Source organism: Bos mutus, chromosome 7 (genome assembly GCF_027580195.1).
Source record: "Bos mutus isolate GX-2022 chromosome 7, NWIPB_WYAK_1.1, whole genome shotgun sequence".
In the NCBI taxonomy this organism is placed as follows: domain Eukaryota; kingdom Metazoa; phylum Chordata; class Mammalia; order Artiodactyla; family Bovidae; genus Bos; species Bos mutus.
In genome coordinates, this window is record NC_091623.1 from 50,439,065 (window position 1) to 50,456,890 (window position 17,826).

Genomic DNA, 17,826 nt, shown 5'->3' on the forward strand with positions numbered 1-17,826 from the left:
GTCCTGAGGTAAACAGAGCTGAGGGTTCAAGGCCAGTAAGATGGGTAGGTTAGGAGACCAGTGCTCCGGGTTGGGGGACTTGTCGGGGGTGAGCTGGTCAGGGCCCGCTCAGGCACTGCTGGGCACCGAGTATTGCAATGACAAGGCACTTGGGGAGCACGAGGATGGGGGACTCTGGGCGGACTCTGCTACACTCAAACCAGCAAGGAGCAGTATCCCGCCCAATTTTCCACAAGTGTGCACCGGGCGGGCTCCTGCCCAGGGCCTTTCACACACATTCATGGAGCTTGACAACAACACTGTCCAAAACGGTAGACATTTCCCCCACTTTGCCTAGGGGAAAACAGAGGAACAGCAAGGATCAGTGCCTTCGCCAAGGTCGCAGGAATCAGATCCCAGGCTCAGAGCATCCGGGAGGAGGTATGCAGCTGGGTGCCAAACAATCGGGGCGGGGGAGGGGGCGCCCACAGACCCTACAGCAGGTCTGCCGGGGCCAGAGCGGGGAGCGAGCCCGCAGCTCTGGGGCGCGGACAGCCGGGCGTAAGGGGGTGACTGCGGCAGCCTGGAGGAAGAGGGGCTGCGGCCGGGGTCTCCAGCACCCCGCAGACCCCACAGAACCCGGTCTTCCCGCTCCGCACCACCCTGTCCTCGCGGAGCCTGGCCTCGCGGCCTTCCCGCCGCCCCTCCCCGGCGAGGCTCGGTCCCAGAGTCCCCGCTGGGCCTAACCCGCCCGCCGGGCTCACCTCGCCTCCCCGCCGCCGCGCCAGAGGGAGAGGGCAGGCGGGTGGACTGGCGGCGCAGCGCGCTAGCTGCTCGCGGCTCCGCTGCTCCGGGCTCGGCCGGCCGCCCCGCCCCGCTCTCCTCCGCTCCGCCCCGCCGCCGCCGTCGCCGCCGCCGCAAAGGGTGTGAGGGGCGCCGGGGCGCTTAAGACCCTTCCGGTCTGGATTGCTTCTCCTCCGCTGCAGCCGCCGCCGCGGCGCCCGGCCTGACCGACCCGCGCGCCGGCCAATCAGCGAGCGGAGAGCTGGGCGGGCGCGGCCAATCGCGCGCGCGCGGGGCTGGGGCTACTGCCGGGCGGCTCCGGAGGGGAGGCGGGCCGAGCCCGGCGCTGGTTGACCAGTTCTTCTGGGAGCGGCGCTCGGCGGCCGCGCTGCCGATCTCTTCGCGTCTTCTTGACGCAAGCCCGGCTCGGCGCTCTGACTGAGCTTTCCAGGCGCCCTCGGTGCGGCGGCCGAACACCGCGCTGGGAGGCGATGGAGAGGGGTACTGACGGGACCGAAAGCCGGGCCGCTGGGCTTGCAGGTGCAGACTGACAGTAGCGAGTCGGCCTGGAGGAAGGCCGAGAAGGTCCTTGAGGAGAGAGCCAGGGCGAGGGGAAGCCGGGGCCTTGGCGTCCAGGACTGGGAGGCGGAGGCGGCGAGGACGTGGAGACGAGAGGAATGGACCTTGGATTCCTTTGCTCACTGTGAAGGAGTTTGAAGGTTGCTGCCAGAAGCCGAGGAGGGGCATGGGAGGAGATGGCCATATGTAGGCCCCGGCAGGTCAGTGACAGAGGGGAGAAGACTGGCTGGTGAGCCAGGAGCAGAGTTCAAGCCTCTTGAACAAAAATTGCCACCATCAAGGATTATGGAAAACTCAGGAGATCTGGCTGTCAGAGCTGTGGTTTTACAAAGGAGCATTCATTCCTGGGTCTTCTCAGAGGAGAATGGCAGAGTCAAATGGAGGGAAGGGAGTGCAATGCTGAGGGCCCATAGGACCTGTGATTTGTTGGCAGTGACCTTCTTCAGAGGCGTCTCCCTCAGCTAGCCTCTGGATCTGGTTCCAGCAGGTCTGAAGGTGTGAAATGATGGGAGAGTTGTTGTCAGATCCGTGTTTCTATAAGCAAAGCTAGAAGTGAGGCACGAAGGTTGGACCCATTGGGGAAAATCTCGGAGGTCAGTGGATGGGGTGAGGGGACTTTGGGGATGGAGGAACTTGTGAACTGTAAAGGAGAACAGTCCTCATAGGGTGGCCAGGGTAGGGGCCAAACTGGAGGGAAGGAGCAGGACCCTGCAAATGGGGAAGCTAAGGGGCACGGAGCAGAGTGGCAGAATTTGGGGAGGCTGGCAAGCCTGTGACCCAGGGCCAGGCTGGGGGTACCAGGACCTCAGAAGAGGGGTAGTGTAGAGGAAGGGATCCAGGTACAGAGTTCCCCTTAGGCCACCCTGATCTTGGCTACCAGAGCGAGTTTTCTAAAACTAAGTATGGCTCATCCCTGTTTGAAGTTGTAGTTCCTGAGTGTTGCCTACACTGATAAGGGCCCACCTGATAGGCTCCTGCCCACACCCAACCATACTGCTACCTGCTCTGGATGCACAACAGAAAACAGGGAGCAAAAATTGCCACCATCAAGGATTATGGGAAACTAATGAGGTCTGGCTGTCAGAACTGTTGGTTTACAAAGAAGCATTCCTCGGTGCCTCTCAGATTAGGAAGGAGCACCCGTTCTCAGATACACTGCAGTCCTGACTTTGCAGCAATCACCCCTTGCAAAGTGAGTTCCAAAAATCATTGTACACATATTCACTCCATCAGAGGAGAGCATTTCATGTAGAGCTTTCTGAAAGGATCCTGCTTTCCGGCTTATGGCGTACAGTGAACATTTATGGACACAGCCGAAGTGACAGGATAGGGGTCAGGGAGCTGGTCTGTACTTGGAAGAGTGTACAGAACTCCAGTGGGGGCTAACAAGTGAGAAGATCCTGCCACAAGTGTGTTGAGAACTGTAGGGATCGGGGAGAGGGGAATGTATGGGCATGACTGACAGCTGATCTAGCCTGCCAGGTGGGGAAGAGCAGTTGAGGAAGGCCTCCTGGACAAGAGGAAGCCCCAGCTGAAGATGGAAAGCCAGCAGGAATGTGCTGGGCCAGTGCTTCAGACAGACAGAGCGTTCAGACCCAGCGGTAAGACCTGCACGCTGTGTTCAGGGAACCACACATCACCTATTCTTGCTGGAGATGGAGAAGGGATACTGGAAAGTTATGAGGGCTTTGAGGTGGGTGGACCAGCGCAGGTGACTGGAGGCCCATAGGCTGGCTTCAGCTCCCAGAATGCCTTGTTTAACCCTGAGAGTTTTTCTATATTTCTATGTTTTTTAGTTGCCAACATTTAAAAATTGGGAGCTTTCACCTTGAAAACTCTCGGATTGTTGGTTTCACTGTCTGCCTAATAGTTAAAGCTCTGGCAACGTGAGGTTCATATTACCATAGTTTCAGCTGGAACTAAGTGGCAGCTGTCCCACTAGGTGAGAGCCCCTAGTTCACCACAGTCTTAACTCCCTATTACCCACACCTGCCTGCAACTTCACTCACCCCTTACCTACATGGCCTTGGGGCATCACAGGGTGGAGACCTGGCTATAGAGGTAATGGGCAGCTCTTGTGGAGTATTAAGAAAGGAAGTGAGCAATGTGATGGGATGTTTGTTTTGGAAAGATCATTAAGGCACATGAAGTTTCAGGGATGAGGGACTTAAGATCACAAGACCAATTAAAGAGCTATTGCTACAGCCCTTGTAAGAGAAGATGACAGCTGGCCTGGGGCCAAGGCAGCAGGTGTCAAGAGGAAGGAACTGATTTTAAAACTGTTTCAAAACTTTAAGAAAATGCAAATTGATTTACAACCCACTATCAGTACACACCCCGCTACACACCCCAATAGGATGGCTGTATTAGAAAAGACAATAGCAAGTGTTGGCAATGATGTGGAACTCTCATACACTGCTGGTGGAAAAGCAAACTGGTTTATCCACTTTGGAAAACAGTTAGATAGTTTCTGATAACATTAAACATACACCTGTCATATTGCCCAGCAATGCCATCACTGGATATATACCCAAGAGAAATAAAAGCATGTTCACATGAAGAATATTCATAGCAGCTTTATTCAAAACAGTCAAAAACTAGGAACAACCCATGTGTCCATAATTCAGTGAATGGAAAGGAACTGTGATATATCTGTGCAGTAGAATATTGCCTGACAGCTGGCCTGATGGCAAGTGCACAACAAGGAAAAGTATTAAAAACAGAAAGTGAAAGAAACCAAACATAAGACCACATGATTCCATATATATGACCTTCTGGGAAAAGCAAAGTCATATTAGTGGTTGCCAGAGGTCAAGGTAGAGGGCAGGGGGAGATAATTACCAGGAGCCACAAGTGAATTTTTTGGGATGATCAGTTCAGCTCAGTTCAGTTGCTCAGCTGTGTCCAGCTCTTTGTGACCCCATGGACTGCAGCACACCAGGCTTCCCTGTCCGTCACCAACTCCCAGAGCCTGCTCAAACTCATGTCCATCGAGTCAGTGATGCGATCCAACCATCTCATCCTCTGTCATCTCCTTCTCCTCCTGCCCTCAATCTTTCCCAGCATCAGGATCTTTTCCAGTGAGTCAGTTCTTCGCATCAGGTGGCCAAAGTATTGGAGCTTCAGCCTCAGCATCAGTCCTTCCAATGAATATTCAGGACTGATTTCCTTTAGGATGGACTGGTTTGATCTCCTTGCAATCCACGGGACTCTCAAGTCTTCTTCAACACCAAGTTCAAAAGCATCAATTCTCCCACAGTCAGCTTTCCTTTGGGGTATTTCTGTTGGGTATACTCTATTTGTATCTTAATTATGGTGGCCCTCATATGACTATGACATGGGTTCAATCCCTAGTTGAGAAGATGCCCTGGAGAAGGGAATGGCAACCCACTCAGTAGTCTTGCCTGGAGAATCCCACGGACAGAGGAGCCTCATGGGCTACAGTCCACGGGGTTGCACAGAGTCAGACATGACTGAAGCGACTTAGCACACAGGCATATGACTGTATATGTATCAAAACTCAGAACTGTGCACCTCAGAAAAGATGACTTAATGTGTGTAAATTATACAAAGCAAACTTAATGTAAAGGAAAAAAAACTTTAAGAGGTGGAATTGTTGGGTCTTGGAGATAGGCCATAGGGGTGAGTGAGGAGGAGTAGTCAGAGCGGGAAACCTGGCTTGGTTTTTGACTGGGGACTTCTGCCCTTGGCCTGCTCATGAGGAGGCCCTTTAGAATCTGTTTCTGGCTGCCCTTCCCTGCCCTGGATACTACAGACACTGCCCACTTCCCCATCCCATATGGGCCTCTTCGCCTGGGTTCCGGTCAGGCTCTCCACTTCAGTTATGGTCCTTTGGGCAAGGGATTAGCTTATCTGAACCTCGGTTCCATGTGGAGTGGGCTTTCAGCCTCCCCCTACATGGCCTGCTCTCCCTCCACTCCCCTAAGCCCTTCTCTGTCTTCTCCCCAGCCCTTACCAGGACCAGAGATGTGCCAGAGGGTTCAAATCAGTACTGTCTCAGTTGTGTTATAGAAAGCCATACTGCATTTAAACCAATGGGGACAATGTGGGGAGTTTCCTGCACGATAGCACCTGAGGGATTGCAGGGGTAAAGCTGGTCTCAGTACTACAGGCTTGAGAGCTAGGGTGAGGCCTTGGCAGCCAGAGGAAGGCTTTCTGTCCCATCGCATTCCTGTGTCAGCTTCCTTCTTCCCATGTCACCTTCTGCTCTCTCTGTCTCAAATCAAGTTTGAAAACCCCCCATAGGAGGACTGTGATAGCTTGCCCTTCAGGGCTCTCACTCCCATGCTGGTCAGTCAGTCTCATATGAGGACATGGAAAGAGAAAGGGTAGAAAACAGTTGGGAAAGGCAGAAGTCTGGATTTTACTCTCCAGTGATAAGAAACAGGGTGTCTGAGCCGGGGGCATAGCTGAAAGTATGGGAGCTGTATGAGAATGGGGAACCCATGGCCCCATGACTGAATGCAGTGATCCTCAGCCCTCCTTTTCCAGGTGTTTTCCAGAGTACCAGTTGCTGGACCCTTGCCCAAAGGCAAGGGACTAGAAAACTTTTCTGCAAGTCTGACCAACCCTGAAGCCTAAAGGAAAGGCCTGACCCTCCATCTGCCCACAGGTCCCCTACCACATTGACCAGCGGTGAATCTCGGCATCAAAATAAGTGCCACTGTGTGCCTAGGACTGTTCAGCCTACCTTGAATCTGACTGAACAGTCCAAGGTCACATGGCAAAGAAAACTTAGACAAATCAAACAGAAAAACAGGCTATGTAGAGAAGGAAATTCTAAAAGAAAAAAAAAAAAATCTTTGCAGGCTTCAGAGGATATGAAAAAATATTGCATCCTTGAAACAAGCTGCTAAGTCGCTTCAGTCGTGTCTGACTCGGTGCCACCCCATAGATGGCAGCCCACCAGGCTCCCCCGTCCCCGGGATTCTCCAGGCAAGAACACTGGAGTGGGTTGCCATTTCCTTCTCCAATGCATGAAAGTGAAAAGTGAAAGTGAAGTCGCTCAGTCGTGTTGGACTCTTAGCAACCCCATGGACTGCAGCCTACCAGGCTCCTCCGCCCATGGGATTCTCCAGGCAAGAGTACTGGAGTGGGGTGCCATTGCCTTTTCCGTGCCTTGAAACAAGAACCACCATTAAAAAAAATTCAGCACACAAAGTATGTCTTGTGCTCTCAGCTGAGATGGCTTAGAAGTGATGACATCCTAGGAGTAGCACACCCAGAGCCTAGGTCTGGTTTCTAATGCCATTCTCAAATAAAGGAAACCAGGGGTCCTTAGAGCAAAGGCTGATTCTAGGGCAGGGGCTGGGAATATCCAAGATGAGCCTAGAGCAGGCTGTAGGCAATAAAGGAAGTGCTTCCGAAGCACATCCACAAACAAGGGGGCGTGCCACAGGAGCCAGCTGAAGGAGCTCCCAGTAGCCATCGCTGGAAAATTTGAACAACAAAATAAAAGTAACCTAGTTCTAGGTTGTGACTCAAAGAATAAAAATAAATATCCATGAGTTTCATAGTAATAGAAATAGATGATTTAACAACAAAAAAGTAGGGAAGAACAGACAAATCTGTACTGAAATCCAAATAATTTATATGGATACGTCCCTCCTATGGAAGTGAAGCCTACTTCCCTTACTCTTTAAGTGTGGGGTAGGCATTGTGGCTCCCTTCTAACAAGTTCAGTATGGAAAGTGGATTCCCCAGAAAGCCCTGGGGAATAGAGAATCTGACAAACATTGCCTCAGTCAGGTGACCATGTTTAACATACCACTGATAAGACATGTTGATAGTATGTACCCTTGATATGAAATGATGAGAATGGCATTTTACTTCTGAGGTCTTCCTCTCCAAAACACAGAGCACCAGTCTAACCATGAAGATAGCATCAGACAAATCCAAGTGTAAGACATTCTACAAAATACCCACCAATAGTCCTCAAAACTGTCAAAGTAATCACAAACAAGGGAAGTCTGAGAAACTCAGCCAAAAGGAGACATGTGATATCCCTGAATAGGAAAAGGGAATTAGAGACAAATTATGGACATATGAATAAATTATGGGCTTTAGTTAAACACATCAGAGCTAAAAAAAAAAAAAAAGAGCTCTTGGAAATTAAATCATTTGGAAGAAATGAAAAATCTGGTAATAGGTTGGGAGAGAAAACTGAAGAAACCTCCCAATTAGTAGCACAAAAAGAGAAGATGAATAATAGAAAGAATAAGAAATTATAGGTCATTCTAGTAGCTTGACCTCTGTAGTCAAAGGCTCTACCTCTGAGATATATGCTTCAGCAGCTTCACCTCTGAATAACAGAAAGGCTAGAGAAGAAAAATGAAGTCTACAAAAAAGTAACTCAAGAAAACAACCCGACCTGACAGTTATGAGTAACCAGACTGAAATCAACACTAAATGAAAAGAGATCCAAGGCACCTTGTTGTGATATCTGAGAACACAGGGAACAAAAAGAAGGAAATAAGGAGGTCACTGACAAAGGCATACCAGAGTGACTTTGGACTCCTCAGGTGCAATACTGAGAACACGATAAGGGATCACTGCCTTTATGATTCTGAAAGAAATATTTTTATCTGACATAGAATTCTATAATTAGCTAAACCTTTAATCAAGTATGAGTAATAAAGTCATTTCTAGACATGCTAGGCCTCAAAACATTTACCTCCCAGCATCTTTACTCAAGAAGGATGTGCTCCACCAGAACAAAGAAGGGAATTCAAAAGAAGACTATAAGAGACAGGAAGCAAGAGAGATGAGTGATGAGGCGGGACTTCCTGGAGGAAGGTGAAAGGTGACCCCAGAGTGACAGCTCTGCCACTGATGGGGAGGGCAGCTGAACCACATGGACTGTCATCAGCAAGACCCCCATTTCCATCAGGTCACCGTCTTTACTTGAGGACAGAATGCTCAGGAGAACTGGCCCAGATTCTCATCAGTACTTGACTTGACCATGTATAATGAGGGTCTCTCCTCCTAGGCTCTGCTGAGGACACATATCCCTCACAGAGGTTTTCTGCTTTTCCCCGAGAGCAGGAAGTAGACCATGGCGGGCTCAGGAATAGAAGACAGAGCAGCCCACTCTCACTGACCAGGCTTCTGCTGCATGTCCAGCACCTGGTTGACACCTCAGTCTTGCTAGGCACCCAACTGTGGAGAGCCCTGTTTCTCAAACTCACTCATGGTTTTGCTTGCAAGTTCCCCCAGAAAGGGCCTTGTCACCTCCTAGAGAAACAAGTCAGACCATGACCCAAGCCTGCTCTGCTCACCTCCTCTGGAGACTCTGCCCAGTGTGGGCAGTGCTGCTCTCTCTCTGCATGGCTGGTGTGTGCTTGTCCTCTGATTTCAAGGCTAGGTAGTAGTTTTGTTTGAGTATTATTGTGTGAATGTGATAAACACAACTATAGAGAAAAGCAAGGGATCGATTAGTATGGAAGTGAGGGTGGTCATCACCTCAGGAGTGAAGGATGAAATACATTTTTTCTGGTTGTTGTTCAGATAAAGATGTTCTGGCTAGTTTGTAGTCTCCTAACCTCAAAAGTTGTACTGGTCATTGTTTGGTCAGGAGGACAGAAACCAGAGCAGGCATTTCCAGCAGAACTTACACCCTTATTTATTTGTAAGAAGGGCAGAAGGAAGGTCTGAGAATGCCATCAGGGCCCCTGGGTTCCTGCAAGCTCTCAGAAGTGGGATGCTGGAGGAGCCCCAGGAAGCCTCTGTTGGTGGCCAGCACAGCATGGAGCACTGAGTGATGGGTGAGCTTTAGGGAGCACTGCCACAGTGGGTGTATTGGTGCTAAGGGCCACAATAGGACTCCCCATCTACTTCTGCCAGAGCAGAAATAAGTGATATGAATTTCCCAATGAATAATACAATTTCTAAACTTTCAAATCTCCCAGGAGTGCTTCTCGCTGGTGGAATTCAGCTGGAAACGTAGTTCCCAGGTTTCCAACCCCTGTTATTCAGGGGAGAGCCTAGAAGGGGGAGGAAAAGTCACTGGATAGCCCACAGGTAATCCAGAACTAAGGTCTGCTGGTACTCTAGAGCCCCACATGTCAGTTAGTGGCCGTGAAGACACCATTCGTGCAGTCTGGGATAGCACTTTCATAGGGAGCCAAGTTCCAACTCCAGAGCTGGCTCTCTGGCTTTCTATCTTCCTGCCTGATTCTATTAATAAAATTGGTGACTTTATAGGATCATTGGGGAAAAAAGTACAAATCTGAGTTTCACCTCTGTGTGCTGTGTGCAGGCTCTGGGCAGCCATCTCAAGCAGCATCTCGTGGCCCAACCTCCTCCAACATCTGTTGAGTGGATTCTCATTCCAGAGTTCCAAACCTCCTGCATTTTGTTCCACCCTGTTAACACAGTCCTCATTTTCCTCCTAGAAGCACACAGGTCATGGGTATGGGGACAATGCCAGTGGCTACCAAGAAACAGGGCTGCCCCCATGAGTTACTGCTCAGTTTTTGAGGAGCCCTCAAAAAATATGTACACAAAAAGAACAAGATTAACAAAAATCACACATACACACACAATTTTACTGTTATTTATTGTCTTAAAATTGCATAGTACTTTGATTGTGCATGCTTTTAAACATAGGGCAAGGTAGCCCACTTGAAACTATTCTCTTGCATGGGATTTTTCAGGCTGTTTTTACTCTGGGCAGGAGCAGGGACCAAAATGCTGCCTGGGCTTAAAAAGAACCATGATGAGATGAGAGAGAAGTTGGAGAGTCAGAGAGATTAAGATGAGAAGACACTGTTGAAAGGAGCTGAGGTCTGATAGGACCTATGGAGGCATAGGAAGATGGTGGGAGGGCGCTTCCCCGAGGTCAGAGGACAGGACTCGGTAGCAGCCAAGAGAGGATGGGAAAGGAGAAAAGAGTCCAGAGGGGCAATGCCTGGCATTCAAATCTGAGATGTACATTCCCTGCCAGGGGACTGGGTGCACTGGGTAGCCTGAGGGCACCGTTGGCTACAGAAAGCCACATACTAGAAAAATAACTTAAAAGCTATACAACTGTCATTATAAATATTTTGTCTTTAGTGTTGGTTAAAAAAGGTTCACAGTTACTCTGAAGAGAGCTGTATCTCTATTGCACGGTATTGGAAGAGTCTGCTCAGATCCCCATGTGTAAACAATGATTCCCTTCTCCTCTGGCGACTTCAGGACACAGAGAAAACACTACCTGCTGTAAGCAAAGCACTTGGGTACAAGGCACATCAAAGCTGTCAAGCTCTATCGGGATCTACTGAGAACACGCCGAATGCCAGCTTTTCTTCCCACTTGGTTTCACTGGGACAGGTCTTGAAGGTGGTAGTGGTCTCCTCTACGTTCTCATTCCACGGTTACAGACTTGGCCAGATTTCTGGGGAAGTCAACCTAAAACGACAGAAGGTAGCTGCTCAGACCCACAGGTCTCAGCAACACACTGCGTTGTAAAGCCAGCTCTCAAAGTACTTTACAATAGGAAGATGAATATTCCTGGGCACCTCCAACCATGAGCTCCTTGAGACCTGCATCTTAGAAGGGATTTCTTATTCTAGAAACAATTATGTTTATTCAGTAAATGTTAATGGTGTACCTGATATGTGTCATGCAGTGTTAACACTATTAAAAGGATATGATTCATGCTATTAAAAACAGCTAGCTCAATTTGTTGGAGAAGGCAACGGCAACCCACTCCAGTACTCTTGCGTGGAAAATCCCATGGATGGAGGAGTCTGGTAGGCTGCAGTCCACGGGGTCGCTAAGAGTCGGACACGAGGAGCGACTTCACTTTCACTTTTCATTTTTATGCATTGGAGAAGGAAATGGCAACCCACTCCAGTGTTCTTGCCTGGAGAATCCCAGGGACGGGGGAGCCTGGTGGGCTGCCATCTATGGGGTTGCACAGAGCTGGACATGACTGAAGCAACTTAGCAGCAGCAGCAGCTCAATTTGTACTGTTAAAAATTCACTTTTCTTGGAAGTAGACACACTAAAATATTGGTTAAAGGTGGGGCTTGGGAAGGAAATGTGACTGAGGATGGTTGATAAAGGGGGCTTCAAGTTTATCTACAGGGTCTTATTTTGTTTACAATAACATTAAAGAAGAGAAGAAACAAATATAACAAAATGCTAGCGATTGTCAATGATGGATGACGTATGTACCATTGGATGTTTGTTATATTGTTTTTGGTGTTGATATGTATTTTTTAAAGCTCCTCAAAACAAAATTGTAATAAAACTTCTATATGCACACACACTTTCTGGTGAGATCATAAATTGGTTCTTTTCTGGAACAGAAATTGAAATAGGAATCCCAAAATGTTGAATGATTTGCTAGACTGAGGATAAACCTTCTAATATGGGAGGAAGATATATATATGCACAAAGATAATTCACTGCAATTGTTATTTATGCAGATATTCCAAAAGATTAGAAACAGTTTAAACAACAGAAGACTGGTTAAGTCATTGTTAAAATCTATGTTATAAGACTGTGGTGGAATATTGTGCAACGATCAAATGCTGCTTACAAGTTCAAGATCTGAGAACTTGTACTGTGTTGTATACACTTGTAATGTATTAAAAAGAAAGTTGTGAAATTTCATCCTTGATATTATCTCAAAAAATCTTTAAAAATTTACAGGCACAAGGAAAAGACCAAAATAAAATATTAAATTTGCTCATCAAATTGCCTCTGGGTGAGGAGCTTATGGTTTAATATGGTCTTTACACATCTTGCAGTTCCTGTCGTTGTTTTCAGGGGGTATAAGTTACTTTAAAAAATTATTTTGAATGAAAATATTTCCCTTATGAATATTTATACCCAGTAAGTATTTAAGAACCAAATGGAACTCTGGGATTATGTCTCTCCCCTTTGCTGGATGAGGTGCAATTTTTAGACATACGTCATATCCTCGGAGTACAGCCAGGTGGAAGGAGAGGAGCTGCAGTGGAATCACACTCAGGATGCCCTGCAGGCAGTCTACGGTGTGGGGCAGCTCGATCGTTTTATATGCAAACTTGGAGCTTTCAGTGTCGTCCTTGGAGCACAGTATAATCGGGCGACCCTAAGACAGAAAAATGTGATCACAAGATGCAGGTTATCTCTGAAAGGAGCAATCCGTCACACACAGCAGAGTTTCTAAGATCAACATATTGCAATAACAATATTGTGATCTTTTGTCTTTGCTGGAGTTATGAGTCAGGTGATATATCTGATTTGTGTAAAGGTCAAAGAATTTGGAGGCTTTTGTCAAAAAGGTTCCTATGCTTCCGTGGTTGTGGTGGTGGGGCAGTCTCCTGCTGCATTAATTCAGCACCCGTATATTGAGTGGCTTCAGTGTGCCTTGCAAAGAGCAGCAGTTCTTACCCCTTACTCTAGGGGCTCATAGTCAAGTGGTAGGAAAACAAAAATGTCAATAAGCAAACCAATAAATAGCAGTGAATTTCAGATAAATGTCACCAAGGCAGTAAAACCCCGTAACAAGACTGGGAGACAGTGGGAAGGTTCGAGAAGTTCTCTGAAAAGGAGGCATTTGTATTGAGACCTGAATGATGAGAGGCCAACTGCTTGAAGAAAGGTGGGAAGACTGTTCGGGGCAGAGGAAACAGCCTGTGTTTTCCAAAGTCTAGCAGATTACTGCAACTGGGGATGGGGGGCGTTTTCAGTAATGGAAACTCCTGAATTTGGATCCAGTTGGTCAGAAATGTGGGTGGGCTGGGAAGCTGAAAGACTGCAGTTGGTGGCTGACGTGAGGGTGGTCTTGTGGAGGACAGAGCCCTTCACCTGTGAAATCTAACTCTGGGTGGCCAATATCAGAACTGCCCCCAGGGATCTCCAACAGACCTCCTTTGGTCTCATGTCTCGGATCCAGGAACCCCCAGGTCATCTGGATCACTGGGCCTCATCTAGGAGTTTCTGTGGGCATGGCTGCAGGCTGGCCAGTCCCTTTCTGAATGTGCACCATGCACGAGGGACCCCTGAAGTATGTGCTCACACCTGCTCACCAGCAGGAATGAACACTCATTGCTGGTGCTGGCCAACAGTGGGTGAGGTGGGCATGAGTGTAAGAGAACAGGAGAGAAGTGACCCAGCCTGCCGGAGGGCCCTCACCTGGCGGGCTGTGACCTGCTGCAGGGCGTTCTGGCATTTGGCAAAGCAAGGATCCTTCATGATGACCATGATGACAGGCATCTGCTTATCAATCAGCGCCAGGGGGCCGTGCTTCAACTCTCCAGCCAGGATGCCTTCTGAGTGCATGTAGGTTATCTCTTTAATTTTCTGGGGAAACATGAGGCGGAATCAGTGTCATGCTGCTAATGGGAGCAGATCATCCAGTGGGGAGAAAGGGAAGCCAGGGGAAGGATGATCCAGGGAGCAGAGAGCTGAGGCCCACAAGGCAGATGGACATACTGGAGTGGTCAGTGGTACTGAGGGTAGCCAGTGAGGCCAGGCCCAGGGAAGAGGGTTACCTGCTGCCTAGCGCATGCACAAAGCCCAGCACACAGCTTGTGTCCTCAGTCGAGCTCTGGGGCACAGCCACCCTGCCCCCACCACGATGGGCAAGTCAGTATCAGTCTAGCTTGTCCCCTTCCCTTTTGAGCCAGCCCCATGGTTTCCCTAACAGTCATAGTTTGTAATGATGGCATTGTATTCTACACCTTCATTTAATTATCTGATTAACCGATCCCTCAATTCTAGACGATTAATAACTTCTAAAGTGTTGCTCCAACTTAACTATCAAGCAAAATGACACACACTGGGGTGTTAATGGAGTTTTCCCCCTATGTTTAGAGAGATCCTTTTTTTTTTCAGTTACTATTAAACCCACGTCATTGAACTAGTGAGAGTGTCGAAGAAAACATTGCTCAACTCCCCTAGAACTACTTGGGTCAGGGAAACATTGTCAGAAGTGCGGCTCCGCTCTGGATGCTGCAGACGGCGGAAGTACTGTACCCAAGATACCACAGAGGGGCCACGGACTTGTGCCAGCAGCAGTGTAAAAGCTTCTTTCTTTCCTCCAGGACTAACTTGGAGACACAGTTGAATATGCATCTTTCACCAGCACACTCAGGAGCTGCAGCTGAGCACCCCACAATAGACAGCAGAGGCATGGCTGTGGGGTACCAAGAGGGTGCCCCACCCGAGCATTAAGTCTATTGCTCCTGAGAAGCTATGTACTTGGCCCCTCACAGGTGCCAGAATCTGCACTGGAAGGATGTGGGAGCTGAAGCTTCCTGCAATCTGGCAACTCAGGGCTAGCACCGCACCCCAACACCCTGCCTCCTATAATACTCTGTTTCCCACTGGTGGCATCATTCTTCCAAATGGGGGTGGTGGGGGGTATAGGCAGTTGCTCCCACAGGGAGAGGAGGGGAGTCTAGCTGAGTTATAGATGCTGCCACACTTCTGACACTGTCTCCAATTTACCTTGCTTGATCATCTGATCCGTAAACAGCAAGTGGATAGTGAGTAAGGCAAGCTCTAGGCTCGGGTCTCTGTACATCTCCTTCCGCCCTCTTAGTAGCCCTGTGGTCCTGGTATCTTGCCCCTACTCCATCAGCTTTCTTTCAAGCCACATCTTTATTGCTGCAGTGGGCAAAACAGCCAGTCATTGATATAAAAAAACGCAGGGCTTTCTATGCTATCTCCTGCAGGATCTCACCTCACTTCAGCAGATTGAGGAGTAACAGGGGAAACTGTGTAGAGACTTTACCCTGCAGTTCTGGTGTGCCCAAATCCTCCCACACAGACTTCTTGTGGTAATAGAAAAAAGCAAATTTTTTTTTTTTAAACTGAGTTTGAATTTTATGTTGATCACTTCTACTATGTAATCTTGAGCAAGGTGAATTTTTTGGAGGCTGAATTTCCTCCTGGGTCAAATGTGAACAATAACTGCCAGTCTCTCAGAAGATGCTCATGAGGTATGAATGGGCTATCCCAGATAGCGCCTGGTGCAGGCGAACACCCCAGGGCTCTCGGGCACCCAGCCCCTCTCTGCAGGAGACTAGGAGCCTGCATCTCCATGTCAGCAGGGCTGGAACACTGGGTCAGAGAGCGATGCCCTCCCCAGCCCAACGCCCTGTCCTCCTTCCTGTGGGTTTCCTGGGGTGTCTCCCGCGCCTGCCCTCACTCAGGGGCCAGTGGAGGAGGGGGTTGGGCAGAGGGTGCTCACCAGGGCTCCTTCCAGGCATGTGGCATAGTTGTAGCCTCGCCCCATGACCAGAAGTGACCTTTGTGTGTACAGCTCCAGGGCCAGGTCGTGGATCTTCTCATCCAGGGACAGCACCTCCTTGATCAGCTCTAAGTCAGGCACACAGCAGAGGGGGAGAGCCAGTCACACCAATTATAAAGCAAGATTCACAAAGAAAAGTCATGGTGTATAAGACAAGGCTTCCGAACTCACATCGGTTACACGCTTGTCTCCCTTGCATTAAAAAAAAAAATTAAATGCAGATTATGGGAAACAGCTTGTGTTATTGGCTAGGATTTTATTGTGATGGTGGTTCATATTTGTGCTCATATTTTCCTGAGCACAGAAGGTAAGCAGGGAAGTGTTATTTCTCGCTCCATTTTACAGGCAAGACAACAGAGGATGTTGTCTAAACCTCCAGCTGGCCAGCCAGAGCTGACACTCCAGATTAATACCCCTCATCTGGCCATGTGCTGTGTCTGGAAAAAGCCTGTGTGAGATGGACCAGCACTTCTCAAACTCTTTGGTCTCAGGATTCCTTTATAATCTTAAAATTTATTGTGAATTTCTAAGAGCCTTTATTTTTGTGGGTTTTATCTATCAATATTTACCAGATTAGAAACTGAGAAAATTAGTTACTCATTTATAAGTAACGATTTAAGCATGAAATTAAAACAAACAAACAAACAGTGAGCAGAGTGGCACTGTTTTACATTTCTGTAAATCCTTAATGCCTGACTTTTTCATAGAAGATAGATTCTCTTATCTGTTTCCTCACTCAATCCATTGCAATATGTTTTTTGGTTTAAGAAAATCTGGCCTCACAGATTTGTAGTTGGAGAACGAGTATTTAAATAACTTTTTCAAATAATTGTGAATGTCTTTGATATTACAACAAACTTAAGAAGTGACAATCTCTTAAAAGGGAGATCATATTAATAAAAATTTCCTACTTTGTCAACTTAAAATGTATTAGTCTATTGTGTACTTACTTAAATGGATCTTTTACATGTGCATAATTTTGCAACACTGCATTGGCCATTTGCAAAATATTGGTTCACTGGGTTATTCAAATCTTCCAAAAATGGACACATGCATTACAAAATATTTTTTTTTTTAATAAGACTTGTTAAAATCACTGTGGGCTTATCAGAGATGTTTTTGAGTATTGGGAGGTCATCACACTCGAGCTGACACCTACAAGTTTTCCAGATCCTGTTTTGGTTGAAAGCTCAAAGGTTATCATCGGCAATGGATACTATCATCAGCTTTTCTCGAAGTTTGGGGCTAACTCGGTTCACTTTTGAGAAAATGTCTGCCAAGTACCAACTCAGCTTGCTACTCAGTCAACCACAGGGTGCTTTCCTCTGGAACCACCATCAGACTTCAGGGTGCAGCAGAAGCACTTGCTACATACCTCCTATTTGTCACATAGAATACTAAAAAGTGTTACAATTTAGTAAGATTAATGCATTTTGCCACATAATCAGAGACACCCCTAAGTGAAGCTGTTGCATTTTGGTCATGAGAACGTTGTGCTGCCTCGGCCCTGAAGACTCTGCTAAGAGTACCAGTGGCGACCACCAGGGCCACTGCAGGTGTCCACACAGTGAGGAGGCAAAGCGTCCTCTTATCATAAAAACCTCATTACTACAAAAATAGTTTCCACTGAAAGGGTCTTCTATGCCCCCAGGATCTTCGGGTCACATCTTGATAACTGCCCACTTACCAGAAGAGAGTCCTGTTCTTGCAGGATTATTACCTGGCTTAAAGTTAAAACACTTTTCTTGGTAATAAAGAAAATTTTAATAAAAATTTAATAAAAGAAAATTTTTTATTTCTTGTTAATAAAAGAAAACTTTTAGCATGTTGTCTTGGTCAGATTCAGACCCTGAGGCCTTGCATGGTTACCCAGTGGTTTTCCCTCACTGCCTTCTCTTTGCTCTTGGTTCCAGAAGAAACTCTAGTAAGACTGGGAATGGCTCCACCCAGAAGAGCCTTGGGGCCATTCACTCCTTGTGTGTTTCCTGAGCAACTACTGATTGTCTGCCCTGGCTGGACACCTGGAAACCAGCAGTGACTCTGACAGATAGGGTTGGTGCTCGCTAAGTTGACACGGCTGGGGAAGACAGGTCAATACACAGAAGAACAGGCAATTTCAAATCATGGCATGTGATATAAAGAAAAGAAATGGGCTCCTGTTTTATAGAGAGCTAAGCAGGGGATTGGGCTTCCTTGGTGGCTCAGTGGTAAAGATTCTGCCTGCAATGCAG

At 47.8% G+C, this 17,826-nt stretch overlaps 2 protein-coding genes and 1 long non-coding RNA gene across 5 annotated transcripts in view; 1 reads left to right on the forward strand and 2 right to left on the reverse strand.

The window, feature by feature from the left end:
• The window catches only part of MAPK9 (mitogen-activated protein kinase 9), a 68,113-nt gene extending 67,138 nt beyond the window's left edge, over window positions 1-975 (reverse strand). For 2 of the 3 annotated variants that reach the window (XM_070373498.1, XM_070373501.1), the window contains exon 1: window positions 744-975. The gene's annotated coding sequence lies outside the window, so the exon portion shown is untranslated. The remainder of the gene's footprint in view (window positions 1-743) is intronic. The other variant, XM_070373497.1, reaches the window with a different exon arrangement.
• A 152-nt stretch (window positions 976-1,127) lies between these two features.
• LOC138988499 (uncharacterized) lies at window positions 1,128-10,236 on the forward strand. The gene is made up of 2 exons (XR_011464749.1): window positions 1,128-2,942; window positions 4,405-10,236. It is a non-coding gene; the product is annotated as an uncharacterized lncRNA (long non-coding RNA).
• Window positions 9,901-17,826, reverse strand: part of GFPT2 (glutamine-fructose-6-phosphate transaminase 2) — a 45,626-nt gene continuing 37,700 nt past the window's right edge. Inside the window, exons 16-19 of the mRNA XM_070373503.1 lie at window positions 15,536-15,663; window positions 13,474-13,641; window positions 12,266-12,427; window positions 9,901-10,752 (exon numbers count right to left, since the gene is read on the reverse strand). Coding sequence (XP_070229604.1) covers window positions 10,708-10,752; window positions 12,266-12,427; window positions 13,474-13,641; window positions 15,536-15,663 — 503 coding nt within the window. The 3' untranslated portion in view covers window positions 9,901-10,707. The remainder of the gene's footprint in view (window positions 10,753-12,265; window positions 12,428-13,473; window positions 13,642-15,535; window positions 15,664-17,826) is intronic.